This window comes from Ursus maritimus, unplaced genomic scaffold, assembly GCF_017311325.1.
Source record: "Ursus maritimus isolate PB19 unplaced genomic scaffold, ASM1731132v1 scaffold_29, whole genome shotgun sequence".
Classification (NCBI taxonomy): Eukaryota; Metazoa; Chordata; class Mammalia; order Carnivora; family Ursidae; genus Ursus; species Ursus maritimus.
The window spans coordinates 14835098-14851243 of NW_024425452.1; the positions used below are offsets into that span (position 1 = coordinate 14835098).

General features: G+C 37.9%; 1 protein-coding gene across 2 annotated transcripts in view; it reads left to right on the top strand.

Moving 5' to 3' along the window:
- BEND6 (BEN domain containing 6) overlaps nt 1–16146 on the top strand; it is a 43484-nt gene that overhangs the window by 18300 nt on the left and 9038 nt on the right. For both annotated transcript variants that reach the window (XM_008691753.2, XM_008691754.2), the window contains exons 3-5: nt 323–500; nt 13977–14197; nt 15676–15868. In XM_008691753.2, the coding sequence (XP_008689975.1) occupies nt 323–500; nt 13977–14197; nt 15676–15868 (592 nt within the window). The remainder of the gene's footprint in view (nt 1–322; nt 501–13976; nt 14198–15675; nt 15869–16146) is intronic.

The following is a 16146-nucleotide window of genomic DNA, read 5'->3' on the forward strand; positions in this document are numbered from 1 at the left end:
AGCCTCTTTTCTCTCCAACTTACCTTTCTCTCCAGTTTTTCTACTTTATATTCTTCACTGAAGTTAGACAGAATCCTGATTTCTGCTATGTGACCGATGCGTGCATGCAACTTGATGTCTTCCCTTTTCTGAGCTCCCCTGGAGGGGGGAAGACAAAGCTGAGGCTAGTTCACTAGGTAGGGAAACTCTTCATATGGAGTAGGAAATGCCCGGGAGATGAGGGACTCATAGGTCTGATTAAGTCCCTTCAGCATACAGAACATGGGATAAACCATTAAAGTCACTTTGAAGCTTCTTTTGTTGTGCCTGCCTTGTATTTTAGAGAGACCCATATTCAGGAAATGCCTTTCTGCCTGGTGAGAGCTCCAGTGAGGATGAAGAGCCTTTAGCAGAATTGTCAAAGGAGGAATTGTGCACGAAAATAAAAAGCCTGAAACAAAAACTAACAAACACGCGGAAAGAAAACAGCCGACTTCGACAGTCTTTGGTCATGCTTCAAGGTAAACTTTGAGAAAATTGTTATTTTTAGATAAAAGGAAAAATATATGATGAGTGAGAATTTTTGCAAGTCAGCTGTTAAGAATGAAAAAGCAAATCAATACCTTAGAGAAAAAAAAATCAAAAATCACATTTTAAGAAAATCTATGATTACATAATTTAACACAGAAGCACTCTTCTTGAAGCCTTTAGTTTATGGCTTAGAGATTTTTAGATTATTCCTATGAAATACCAAATGTTATATTCATTTAATAACATTCAATGGATATTTATGAAGCATTTAATAGGGGCTGGCTACTCACTGTGGTAGGCCCCAGAGAGAAAAGATTAGTAAGACAGAACAAATATGTTAACATGTTCATGATGTGCTTATCTCATTCCACTCTGCTAGGGAAAGCACTAGAAAATGGGACCTGTTATGATACATTATAGAACCAGTGGAATTAAAGATCCTATATATTGAAGTGTAGTTTTGGAGTCGGGAAGAGTAGTCTGGGAAAACAATCACATTCCGCTGAAGACTAATAAAGGAGAAAGATCAGTTTATGCAAATTAAAAAACACTGGGTATAATGTCTTTTTTAGGATCCTATATTGTATTTAAGTATTTATTTTTCAAAAATTATGTTTTCCATTTGCAGTTAAGCATCATGCACTCTTTTGTGCAGCTGAATATTTGGCAATCATGTCCTGTGTTAGGGAGCGTTCTGTTGTAAGACAGTAAATACACAGACCATTTGGAAATTAAATCCCTCTGGCTGCTGTGTACAAAATGAGTACAAATAACACAAGAAAGAAAGTGGGGAAGGGCCGCTCTCGAACGGTATTGCAGTCATCCAGACGAACGTGATGGCAGCCCATCCCAAGGCGAAGGCTATGGAAGTAAAGAGGACAGTTCACATAATTTTGGAGGCAGAAATGATGGGAGACAGAGAGAACATGGTGATGAGCTAGATTTCCATTTCATGGTAAATGACTCACATTCTTTCCTAAGAATATTTATTACATTGAAGACTTCACAGTTTTAAGTAGAAGCAGTTACAGCTAAAATATGTTTATTCCAACATCAAACCATTATCTCTCTATTTTTTTCAACTTTAAATATTGAATTTTTGTAGTTGATTTTTTTTTCTGGTGAGGTTTTTGTGATTTCAAAGAACAGACCATTGTCATTTTTATATAATCTCTTCTAGGACTTAGAGTAAGATGAAAAGCTAGTTTATAGGGGCGCCTGGGTGGCACATCGGTTAAAGCGTCTGCCTTCAGCTCAGGGCGTGATCCCGGCGTTACGGGATCGAGCCCCACATTAGGCTCCTCCGCTATGAGCCTGCTTCTTCCTCTCCCACTCCCCCTGCTTGGGTTCCCTCTCTCGCTGGCTGTCTCTATCTCTGTCAAATAAATAAATAAAATCTTAAAAAAAAAAAAAAAGAAAAGCTAGTTTATAGAGTTAGCATAAATTGGTGATTAAAAGTATTGATTTTTGAGTTACAGACCTTGTTTTGAATCCCACCTCTGCTTACTGGCTATACAACTGTGGCCATGTCACTTTACTGGGTCCAGCCCCAGCTTCAATCTTCCCATCTACAAACTGAGGGGTGGGGGGCAACCTATCATGTCCTTGCTGCTATGAATATTAAAAGAGATCATTGAGGGGCTCCTGAGTGGCACAGCGGTTAAGCGTCTGCGTTCGGCTCAGGGCGTGATTCCGGCGTTACGGGATCGAGCCCCACATCAGGCTCCTCCACTATCAGCCTGCTTCTTCCTCTCCCACTCCCCCTGCTGTGTTCCCTCTCTCACTGGCTGTCTCTATCTCTGCTAAATAAATAAATAAAATCTTTAAAAAAATAAAATAAATAAATAAAATAAAAGAGATCATTGGAAGAAATGCTTCACCCAAAGTACACGATAGGTGCTCAGAAATGGTATTTATTATTGTTATTGTCTCTGCTTTTATCAACACCGGAACCTGATACATAAAATCCCAGAAAGAAAATTATTACACCAATTTTGTTATACATTTAGATGAGAAAATTCTAAGTGTGAGTAGCAAATGAGTTTCAATGGTATCCGAAGAGAATCACTATGACAAGCTTCTTCTCCCTCCCACACTCTGAATTGCCATTTCATTTTTTTCTCTCTGCCAACTTCTCACACCTCCTCCTGTATCCTCACTCTCAGCTGATGACTTTACTTCTGACTTCATTGAGAAATTGGAGGATACGAAAGAGGCTGTCATCTCCCTGCACCCATGCTTTATTTTTTTTTTGTATTTTTGTTTTTTAAGTGAACTCTACACCCAACTTGGGGCTTGAACTCCCGACCTCAAGATCAAGAATCACATGCTCTACCAGCTGAGCCAGCCAAGTGCCCTATCCTTGTACCCATGCTTTATGCTTCACTCTCTCCCGTCACTCATGATGACCTACCATCTTGTCTAGTCAAAGGCAGGATCTCCATCTATGCATCAGATGCCCTCCTCTTTCACCAACTGAGGACAGAGCTCCAGAGCTTCTCCTGGCTCTCCACTATAAGATAAAGTTCTCCTTCTCTATTGAATCATTCCCATTAGCCTCAGACTTACTATTATTTCTCCCATTTAAAAAACAAAACAAAACCCCTTGCTTCTCTACTTTCCACCCTGTTTCTCTCCTCCTCCTCTTTATAGGAACAACTCCCTAAATGACTTGATGCTACACACTGTGTTCAATTTTTCCCTTTCTATTCTCCCTGGATCCACTTCAATTAGTTCCTTATCATTCTATCGTAACTTCTTTTTTCTTGTTCAATAATAACCCCCATATATAAGTTTACTGGTAACAAAGTACCACAAATTACATATCTTAAACAACAGAAATGTGTTGTCTCCCACTTCTGAAGGCTAGGATTTCAAAACCAAGGTGTCAGCAGGATCATGCTTGCATGTTAGAGGAAGCCCTCTCTCCCAGCTTCTGGTTGTTCCTGGACTTGAGGCCATGTAATGCCTGTCTTCCCATGGTGTTCTCCCTGTGTGCTTATCTCTCAACGTGTCTAGACTTTCCCCTTCTTATAAGGACACCAATCATACTGGATCAGGGCCCACCTTAATGACCTCATTTTTTTTTAAAGATTTTATTTATTTATTTGACATAGAGAGAGACAGTGAGAGAGGGAACACAAGCAGGGGGAGTAGGAGAGGGAGAAACAGGCTTCTCGCTGAGCAGGGAGCCTGATGCGGGGCTTGATCCCAGGACCCTGGGATCGTGACCTGAGCCAAAGGCAGATGCTTAACGACTGAGCCACCCAGGTGCCCCATTAATGACCTCAGTTAAACTTGATTACACCTATAACGACCCTACTTCCAAATAAGTTCGCATTCTGAGGTACTAGGGGTTAGGACTCCAATTTATCTTTTTGAGGGGACACAGTTCAACCCATAACATTCCATATTGCTAACCTCAAAAGTCATTTCTTTCTTTCTCTCTTTCTTTTTCTTTCTTTCTTTCTTTTCTTTCTTTCTTTCTTTCTTTGAGAGAGAGAGAGAGCACAAAGGGAGAGGGAGAAGCAGAAAGCTCAATGCAGGGCTCAATCCCAGGACACTGAAATCATGACCTGAGTCCAAGGCAGATGCTTAACTGACTGAGCCACCCAGGCGCCCCTCCAAATTAGATAATCAATGATTATCTAATTGCCCTATTACCAGTATTTGAGACATTTGGCTCTCTCTCCTTCTCTGAAAGTTTCCTCATTTTGCTTCTAGGACACCAAATTTACCAGTTTTCCTCTTACACTGCTGGTCTTTCTTTCTATCTAAGTCCATATGGCTGATTTATTTTATCATCTTCCCCACTAAATATTTAATGATGCCCTAAACTCAGTCCTTGGACTTCTTTCCTTTCTATGTACATTCACTCCATAGGTGATCATATCCAATTACATGATGTTAAAATCCATCAGTAAGCTATGATTCTCCAGCCTGGACTTCTCCCTTTAACTCCAGACTCATTGTCCCACTGTGGATGTGACATGACTGATAGGTATCTCAGACTAACATGCTCCTGACCACACTCCTGACCTTCTCCCTCAACCTGTTTTTCTCTTTCTCCCTCATCCTGGTTAATACTAACTTCATTGGTCCAATTTCTCAAACCAAAAACCAATTTCTGTATTTCTTTTACATTGTACACTCAGTCCATTGGCAAATCCTACTGGCTTTACCTTCAAAACATTTCTGGGGTACAATCCTTTTTACCACCCCTACTATTGCCACTCTAGTCCAAGCCACCATTATCTCACACATAGATTATTATGGTGGATTCCTAGCTGGTATCACTATTTTTGCTCTTGCTTTTCTCTAGTCTATTCTCAGCACAGTCGCAAGAATAATCCTGCTTAACGTAAGTCTGTTTGTGTCGCTTCTCTCTTCAAAACTCTTAAGTGAATTTCCACCTCACTCAGAGGAAAATGGAAGTCATTTTTTATGATCTTTAGTCCTTACATGATCTGGGTATTCCCCTTCTGCTTGTCTCTCTTGGCTTTATTTTCTACTACTCCCCCCTCCTTCTCTGTGACCCGGCCACACTGAACAACTTGTGTTTTTTTTGAAGACATCAGACATGATCTTACTTCAGTGTCTTTGTACTGGTCATTTCCTCAGCCTGGAATGTTCTTCCCCCAGATATCCACTTACTTACTTCAAGTAAGTACACTCACTTCAAGACCTTACTCTAAATTCATCTTTTCCCTAAACTCCTTCCTCAATCTAAAATTTCAACCTCTCTTTGTGCAACATTTTTTATCCTTCTCTCCTGCTTCATTTCCACTTTGGCACTTACAATTCTCTATATAATCTATTATATATTCAATATGTCTACCCCCTCCATACACACACACACACAAACACACACACACAAGTGTACCTACAGAAACCAAATTGTAGAGTTGGCTATTGGCTAGACTTCAAGCAACAGACAAAGTCAGGAACTGCCCACTGCTGCTGTGGTATTCATGCATGCATTTACTCATTCGGTAATATTTATAAAGTCCTACTATATATTAGGCACTGTTCTAAGTACCTAAGAAAATCCAGCAAATAAAACAAAGATCCTTGCTCTTATGGAGCCTACATTCTAGTGGGGTAAGACAGTCAAAAATCACAATAAATAATAATTGAGTAAATTATATAATAACAGTAGCTGATAGTAGTACAGAAAAAATAAGGAAGGTAAAGGAGGATTGAGATTTGAGGGAAAGGATCATAAAAACACAATCTTAAATACAGTCCTAAATAACATGATCATAGTAGGCCTCCTTGTGAAGATATAGTTGGGAAGTAGGAAGATAACAGAAAGTTGAAATTTTATGTATAATCCAAATAAGAAAGTGTCTGAGAGAAGACTGCTGAATGGTTATTTATCTTTTGCTCAGTAATGCTCTTTAAAAATCTTTGAACTAAGAATCGGGGCTCTTTTTCAGTTTATAAACCTACTAACTGAGAAAAATGGCAGGATATATATGCCATTTTAGACGTTCAGAATGGCAAATGTGTGTCTGTTATACATGTATGTATAAAGCATTTGAAACATGTCTTGTGGACCACAACTGACCAACCCATAAGATATAAAAGGAAAAAAAGGTGATATATCTATTGTATAGAAGATATTAAATTGTCCTTGTTTTTAGAGGATGTATACCTAGGAAAAAGAAAACATCAACTGAAAACTCAACTCTTGTAGCAAATGAGATTTCAGTAAGAATAAAAAATCAGTCAAGTTTTGCCTAGGTTTCTTTAAGTATGACATAAAGCTTAAGTGAAATATGTGTGACTCTCCCTTCTTTCTTGAAACCCTACTGAAAGTAAACTTAAAATGCATAAAAACACAAGTACCAAGAAAACTCAAAAGAAAACCATAGCAGATAAAAGATGCCGGTAAAATTTTAGAAGCTGAAAAGCAGATGGATGAGTAGTAATTGACTAACTCTGTAAAAATCCAAAAGCTCAGTGTCTGGAGTGGAGATGAGAAGGGAATTGAGGTAGAGAAATTAAAATGAAGCCAAATCACACCACAGAACTATAAATGGTTTAGGATTTGTACCTGTGAAAGGGATTATGATAGTGCTGGTAGTGTGAAAACTGGAGTCACTGAAAGAGCTACCTAAAGGCCTTTTGGGACCACAAAGTCACATGTTCTTCCTATGTAGCCTGCAACTACCACCCTATCAACTACTACAGCAGAAGATAGAGGTTTTCTCTCAGAAGAGGTTGAACTCAGGGACACTGGGCGGAGCTGAGGGAAGGTGATTATTTAAAGAAATCCTCTAACATGGAACGCAGATCAAAATGAACAAAGAGAAAAGTAAGATCAAAGGAAACAGAGACAATTCAGGGAGCAGAAGAAATCTGCATGAAACAAGAACAGGGTAGTTTAAGAGAGGAATATCCAAAGAACAAGGGAAGAAACCTAGAAATTCAATAAAATGTCTGGAAGTTAAAGTTAAGAAAATCTTGTAGATATTAGAGGAACAAGACCAAGGAAAGGAAAATAGAAAAGATTAGGAAAAATAAAGAATTAGTCCAAGAGGTTGAATGTCCAAAGACAAGAGTTCCTAAAAGATACAAGAGAGAAGAGGGAGAAGTTATTTAAAAAATTAATACCATAAGTTTCTAGAACTGAAGGACACAAATTTTTACATTAAAAGATAACACCAAAAGCAAAAAGACTTGTCCAAGTCATAACATTGTGAAATTTCAGAACACCAAAAGTGAAGGGAAGATCCAAAGGCCTTCAGAGAGAATAAGCATGCCCCATGCTAAGGATTGAGCATTGGACTTTTCACCAGCAACACTGGAAGTTCCAAGATAATTAAGCAATGCCTTCCAAATTCTGAAAGGAAATGATGTAAATCTAGACTTCTACACCCAAGTGATATTGTTAACTAAGTGTGAGGGCTGGTAACACTTTCATACAATGTCTCACTAATGTATTTCCTATGATTTCTCTTTCAAAGGCTAAAAAAAAAGTGCATCAAAGGATGCACTCTTCCCAAATGAAGAGGGTGAATCTAGAAAAATAAAAACATGACATCCAGAGAACAGGTGGTCCAATTCAGGAGAGAGACGAGGAGGAGCCATAGAACGGTAGTGAAGGGAAGCTCCAGGATGACAAGTATACAGTAGCCTAGAAGCAGCTAGTCCAGATTGTGGAGGAGTATGGAGGGCTCCAGGGGAGACAGCGCCAAGAAAAATATGAAATTGATAGATGACATGATATATCCAATATACTGAAAAGAGATTTTACAGCTCTGATACGAAGTTTAGAGATGTATAACTGAGAGAAACAGTGTAAAAAATAATAATGATAAGGTAATGATTAACTCTTGGGGGGGAATCATGTTTTAAAGAAAAGGAATTGTGAATAATATTTACATCACTATAATAATGTAAGCACAATATTTATTGAACAATTGTGTTACCACTATTCTGGGATGATGAGAAGAGTATGTGTATGTTTACATGTGAGTACGAGGTATGTATGTTTCTGTGTGGCTGGGAGAGGAGTGAAAGAGAACAATATTGGCATATTACATAGTTGAAACTAAGTAGGGGTGCCTAGCTTGCTCAGTCATAGAGCATGTGACTCTTGATCTCAGGGTTGTGAGTTCAAGCCCCATATTGCATGGAGAGCCTACTTAAAAAAAAAAGGAAATTAATAAGTAATTATATTGATCTGAAAAATCAATAAGTAGTTGTATATACATATTATTATTTGAGACTATGAAGTACCAGAAGAAGCAGGTAAAAGGATTAGAATTGGTGATTTCTGAGAGTGGTAATCAAGAGTGGTGAATGTGAGGGCAGAAGACTGCTGTTATTCATTATAAGCCTGATTTTACTTCAAAACTGGTAAATGCCTATTATATAATGGTCCTTCAAAACTAGCCTCTACTATTTTTTTAATCAGTAATTTCCTTTTGGGTCAGAAATTTCCAGTTATTTTCTTAGAAAAAAAAAGAATCGGCGTGCCTGGGTGGTTCAGTCAGTTAAGCATCTGCCTTGGGCTCAGGTCATGATCCCAGGGTCTTGGGATCAAGCCCCATGTCAGGCTCTCTGCTCAGCAGGGGGCCTCCTTCTCCCTCTCCCTTTGCCCGCCGCTCCCCCTGCTTGTGCTCTCTCTCTCTCAAATAAATGATTAAAATCTTTAAAAAGAAGAAGAAGAAGAAAAAATCTAGTCACATTAATTACAAACAACTATAAAATATCAACAAATAACCCTAACAAAAATGTATGTGATCAATGAAGAAAAACAAAAAACTCAGTGGAGAAATATACAAACCTAAATTAATGGAGAGACTTGTCACGTTCATTGATGAAAGGAGAAGATGCCAGTTCATCCCCAAATAATTAACACTTTGAGTGGAATTCCAATAAAAATACTAATGATTTTTTTGTTTTGTTTTGTTTTTGGAAATTTGACAATGATTATTATAAAGTTAACCTGAAAAACTAGGCAAAATCAATTAAGAACATTCTGAAAAAGAATATGAGGGTATAACATGCCAACATTAAATCATATAAATTTCCAATAATTAAAAATGACTTGCTAGTGCAAGATCAGCAGATCAATGCAACAGAATGCAGATCCCTCAAACAGAACCTCATATATGATAAAGAAACCATCCTACAAGCACTATGGCATAGAGGTAAAGAGTATGGATTTAGAGAGGGCCAAACCACCTGGGTTCAAACCCTGCCTCTGCCACCTGCTGTCTGTGTAACCACGTACAAGTTGTTCAACCACTCTGTGCCTCAGTTTCCTCATCTCAAAACTGGAAATAATGAAAGTACTTACCTGGGTCACATGTAAAGCATTCATGGATCTGTGACCTAGTCACACAGAGCCCTGCTCTTAGAAAGGCCCCACATACTGGTTAAAGGCTCTGCTGTCACCATATTAAGGTTTTTAAGAAGTTTTGAACACGGAGTGCTGCATTTTCATGTTTGCAATGAGCCTGGCAATTCATGTAGCAAGTCCTGCAAGTTAATCAGGAAAAGGATAAATTATTCAGCAAATGGCTCTGGGGAAACTGATATTCCCGTGTGTGTTGGGGGTGAGGGATGCAAGTTCAAGTTAGCTTCTCATTTCACTCCATGTGGCACACTAAAAACATAACTATACAGTTTAAATAAAAACCCCATGTTCTGAATTTTTAGTGGGAAGTATTGGTTTAAACACATGATGAAATTTATCTTTAAAAATGAATAATATATATTTTCTAATACTGTTCACTGAATAGGCCTAAAAAGAACTCAATAGCAAAGAATATGCCTACCACCTGGATTTGGTCATATAATAACACTTCCCACTAAAAGGAGCTTGGTTTCCTCGGAGAAATGGCTGATTCCAGAATTTGCACAGGCAATGTATAAGACGAGCCTTGTTGGGAGCCTAGAACAGGAAATCCAGATGAAAATATTGTTATACCAGAAAGCAAGGCAGTTAACAAAGACTGCGGACATGCCAGTTAGAAGAGGTTCCCAATGGCCAAAGATGAGACAATTTGAGTATCAATAATAAGGATAACAATAGTGGGTTATCATATATATTTAAATGCAGGAGTTCATAATGGTATTCAAAAAAGAAAAAATTTAATGGTCATCTGAAAACTGTCTAATACAGATTAAAAAAAAAACAACAAACATTTATCCTGTCATTATTATAGGAAATAAACCTAAGTGTAACCAAATAGTCGATGGGAGGAAGTTTCCCTTTGTACAAGATTTCTAGCTAATAAATGAAGAAGAAAAGTATTAGAATACCACCGTTTTGCAACTCCTTATGAGGTAATGAATGTAAGAGGTGATCATCAGTGACGACTAATAGAAAAAAAAGCTAACCGTGCATTCAATGCTACCTGATAGAATTTTTAAACACTACCTAAATCTAATCAAGCCATTAAAGTCATGTTTTCAAGTGGAAAATAACCCATCAACAGGTGAATGAAAACTTTAATTGTAGAGTATCCATATAATGAAATATTAGCAGCAAAAAGGAATGAATGACAGATACATACGACAACATGAATGAATCTCAAAACATTATGCAGAGCAAAAGAAAAAAAAGACCAAAAAAACCCACACAAAACCCCAGAATATACGGTTTGAACCCATTTATACATAATTCTAGAACAGGTAAAACTTACCTCTGGCTAAAGAAGTCAGATCAGTGGTTGCCTCAAAGGCGAGTCCAGGGGTTGACTTGGAAGGGACATGAGGCAACTTCCTGGGAGGATGGAGATGTTCTTACCTTGCGGGGTGTGCATTAACTGGGTACATCATTTTGTCAAACTCATCTCCCTTTACCTACTTCTGCTCAGACTTTGTGTGAGATCTTGCCTTTGATTCTATGTAAATTAGACCTCAAAAGATCATATTTTCCAAGAAGATTTAATAAAACAGGCAAATATTCAACTTATAGTCTTAATTGGAAAAAAGAACTATGATAAACTCTATGTATATAGTACAGTCTAGTTATGTAAAAGAAAACACAATGACAAGAAGGATACATTCTAATGAACATGTCCAACTTTCATTATTAGAAAAAAGTCAGTAAATATTCTTCACACCTCACTTGACACCAAATTCCTTTTTTCTCTTTACATCCTAACTGCCTTCTTGGGGTTCCACAAATACAGAACTTGCATTTCTTTTGCCTCTGATGACCTCCTCATTTCCTCCAGCTATTTAATTTCTACTCAGCCTTCGGCTCTCAAACCAGTTCGGCTCTCAAACCAATTCTGACCTCCCCAGAGAAGCTCTGCGTATCCCTCCCCTCCCCAGGCTGGGTCAAGTACATAATGCCTCTCCTTTGTGGTACTTAACAATTGCAATTTTTCATTTCTTTGCATGTACCTTGAGCGAGCCAAACTACAAAGTTAAGGGCACTGTCCTCTAGATTGCCACATTTGCCTAAGACTTCGGATGCTAACTGTAAACTCAGACGTTTTCCAAAAGTACCCGCAGGTCCAATAATTTGCTGAATAAACTCACAACTCACTGAAACCTATTATACTCATAGTTACATTTATTACAGGGAAAGAATACACGTTAGAACCAGCCAAAGTTGGAAGATACACAGAGGGCAGAGTCTGGGTGATTTCCAAATGTGAGCTTCCGTTGCCTTCAAGATGCTTTACCCTCCTAGCATTTCTACATTACAATATGCATGCGGTATTGTCCATCCAGGAAGCTCACCTGAGCTCCAGTGTCCAAAGTTTTTATTGAGGGTTCATTACATAAGCATGACTAATTGATTGATTGATTGATTGATTGATTGCCTATGTTGAACTCAGTCTCTACATCTTTCTAGCTTTCTGGCTGTGGTCAGGTTCCACGCTAAGACTATTGGGTGTGATTGTTCACACCCTGACATATACCTTAGCGTGAGCTGTCAGGTCTGAGTGGCTCCCCCTGAATAACTAAGAAACTCCTCCTATCACTGAGAAAATTCCAAGGGTTTGGAGGTTACTTTCCAGGAACAGGGGAGGCCAGACCTCTCTTTAGGTCCACATCACGATTGGGTAAATAACCCCTCCCCCCGCCCAGGCCAAAAGGCCAGGATCGCATCAGGTGTTGCTCCCAGTCTCGGCCCTACCACTTAAGAGGGTGGTTGGCAAATGTCGAGAGTCTGCATAACATAGTAGTTTATAGCATGGAGTTGGCTAAGTCTGAATCTGAATTTTGCTCTTCTTCTCACTAATTGGGTTGACCCTGGATGGGTTCTTAAATCTCTCTCGCTGCCCAATTGTCCTCATCTGTAAACTGGGGGTAATGATAATATCCATCTCAGAGAGCAATGAGGATTAAATGAATGTACATCAGTAAAGTTCTCAGAATAGTGCCTGGCACAGAATAAAAGCTAGATAAATGTTTTATATTATTAAATGCTCAATGAATAATTGCTTATTGAATTGGTGAATGGGACATGAGAGGGGTTTAGGAAATATTAATTGAAAGAATATAAAAGAAGACTTTCTTCAGTAGATTTTACTGTCTTTCTGTTACTATAGTACCAAATGTATTGATTTGGATGTGTCATCAATACGCCTGATTTTCAGCTCTCAAATCAAATAGTAGTCCAAAGATTATAGCTTAATAATATGCTTAAGAAAAAAGTTTCAGTCTTTTTACTTCTCCAGCAGCCTCAACCATAGAGTGAGGAGTTGAATCAGAGAGGATTCAAAGTTTTTTCAACTCCAACAAAATGCTATCTGTCCTTAGGAAACAAACTACATATAACCATAACTAGAGAAGACCATTCTACATGGAGGCATGAACCTTTGTGTAAGTGTCCATTAAAAAAGGAACAAAGAGGGCACCTGGGTGGCTCAGTCTGTTAAGCATCTGCCTTTGGCTCAGGTCCTGGGATCCCTGCTTAGAGAGGAGTCTGCTTCTCCCTCTCCTTTTGCCCCTCTCCCTCACTCATACTCTCTCTCTCTCTCTGTATCAAATAAATAAATAAGATCTTTAAAAAAAAAATGGGGGGGGGACAAAGAGAACATTCAGCTGATTACCAAAATTCATCCTTAATATGTGAAAACATAGTTTTGAATCGTGGCAATGAATTTTTATTAATTTGATGAAATTTGACTCCCTGGAAAACCACACACAAGGGTCACTGAAAATCTATTTATTTTTATTATTTTTTTAAACAAAAATTTTCTTTTATTGAAGCATAGTTGACATATTAGTTTCAGGTGTACAACAGCGATTTGACAATTCTATACATTATGAAATCCTCACCACAATAGTGTAGTTACCACCTGTCACCATACAAAGTTATTACAGTGTTATTGACTATTTTGATAGATTTAAATGGAAATGGTTTATTTTAATGGTCATTTAAACTGGCCAGGTGTATCTGGAAGGTGACTGATAATAGAATCAACAATGTCCCCAAGTGAGATTAAAAACCTTCAAATAATACTATTAGCAACTAGAAAAAAGAGCCAACTCTTTAAACCATTCATTTTAGTTATGAAGTAAGGCATATACATTTATTTTTTTTTTTTAAAGATTTTATTTATTTATTTAACAGAGAGACAGCCAGCGAGAGAGGGAACACAGCAGGGGGAGTGGGAGAGGAAGAAGCAGGCTCACAGCGGAGGAGCCCGATGTGGGACTCGATCCCGGTACGCCGGGATCACGCCCTGAGCCGAAGGCAGACGCTTTAACGACTGCGCTACCCAGGTGCCCCAGGCATATACATTTAAATACAACAACCAAATGTTTTTGAATTGATTTATTATTACTAAGCCATTATTAAATAATAATCCAACCATTCTTCTTACCATATTTATTTTCTAAAAATAGTAAATGTTAATAATTTGTTCCACCTATTTCTATACATGCAATATAATATGTATATACACACAATAAAAAAAAAGGAATATATGCCCCTGTTACTAAAAGTATTTGTAAAGTGTTAATTTTTCTCACCATTTTAGTGTTACCACAGGCAGTCACCCAGTTTGAAGAATTGGTTGGTATGGCGGAGGCCCTGCTTAAGGGGGGAGGAACCATGTCCACCTCTGCATCCACCCTCTGGAGAGCGACAAACAACTCTTCACCAGACTCGTTTGCCTCAACATGCAGTAATTCTAACTCGAATTCCAGTTCACCGATTTCCCTGAAAGCTGAAGAAGAGCATCCTACTGATGAGAAACAGGTCAGTTGGAACGCCTGCCCTATCTTTCTTTGAGATACAGTAAATAAAAAAATTAAAATAAGACTACAAAATGATGGGGCATCTGGCTGGCTCAGTCCGTGGAGCATGCGACTTTTGATCTTAGACTTGTAAATTCAAGCCCTGCTTGGGTGTAGAGATAATTCAAAAATAAAATTTTTTTTAAAAAGACTACAAAATGATCATTGTTTTGTTGGATAACTTTGGGTAACTTTTGGTCATGACCAAAACATTGCAATTACATAAAACAATTGTTTAACAGTAAGTTTTTTAAAAATGTTTGTTTCACAAATATCCAGTTTAGAAAACTAAAGTCAAATTGTGACCAATGATGAGGTTATTAAACTAGAAAATTCTTAAATCAGTGATGGATAACTATGCATTGAGGGTTACAAAATTATATATTGGGTGAAGGTAAATTTCAGCTTCTGCACGCTGGAAGAACATAATCTTCTCCTACTTCCCCAATTTCTCTTCAAGAAACAGGCTAAAAAGACAAGAGTTTCATTAGAATCAGTTATCAGCTTTGGAAAACATGCCTTCCAGAGCATTAAATACTAACAATCTAACATTTAGAATATTTGACTCTTGCTATGTCAGTTTCCTTTTGTTATGTCACAGATGACCACAAGCTCAGTGATATGTAATAGCGCATATGTATTATCTGAGAGTTCGGTAGGGCAGAAGTGTGGTAAAATCAAGGAGTCAGCAGGTGCATTCCTTTCTGGAGGCTCTAAGGAAGACTCTGTTTCCTGCTTCTTTAAGTTAATGTAGAATTCAGTTTCTTGTGATTGTACAACTGATTTCCCCGTTTCCTTGCTGACTGTAAACTGAAGACCATTCCCACTTCTAGGGACAACCTCATTCTTTGGTTTATGGCCCATTCCACCACCTTCAATGCCAGCCATGGAGGCAAAGCCTCTCTCACGCTTCCCATCTGCCCTCTTTCTTCTGTGTCTTTTTTCTGACTCCCTCTTCTGCTTCCCTCTTCTGCTTCCCTCTTCTGCTATTAAGGGGTCCTGTGATAAAATTGGGCCCACCTGGTTAATCCAGGATAATTTCCCCATCTCAAGGTATTTAACTTTAATCATACCCCTAGAAGGTAATATAGTCATAGCTTCCGGGGATATGGATATCTTCAGTGGGCTATTATTCTGCCTAACACACTTAGTAGGAGGTGTCGGGGATAGGACTCAACCTTAAACCATCCAATCCAGACCACATGGCAAGAGCTTGTATATGCTCTGGAACAAACACCTCATAAATACTGGAAATTATAGCAAAGATAACATTTAACTCTAACCCCTGAAATGTAAAATATGTATTAAAAGTAAAATACATCCCCTTAAAGAATGTTGATTTCATATTCTGGTGTGTCTCAACTCAATTAGTAAAATATTTCTCTGGATACTACTTTCCTTTCCTTTTTCCAGTTTCAATTATTATTTTGTATTTTTTAGTTCAAGATTGAAAAATGGCAGATTGCCCGTTGTAACAAGAGCAAGCCTCAGAAGTTTATTAATGATTTAATGCAAGTACTTTACACAAATGAGTACATGGCCACACACAGCCTGACGGGGGCGAAGTCCTCTACTTCGAGGGACAAAGCCGTAAAACCAGCTATGAATCAGAATGAAGTTCAAGAAATCATAGGTATAATATGATTGTATTACCTTGTCACATGAATTTGAAATTATTTTACCACTCAAGGTTAAGTTATTCTTTCATGGTCTTTTTGTTGTTTAAGTTATTTTTCTATGAAAGAAAAATCTCAAGATAGCCTAAACCTCTTATTAAATATGGTAAATTTTATAGAAAAAAATTTACATTAAAGCAGTTGTTAAAATAAAACTAAATTTTATTTCACTAAAATGTTTGATCTCATAAAATTCATAACTTCAGAAAAATGCATTTCAAAATCCTTTCAAACA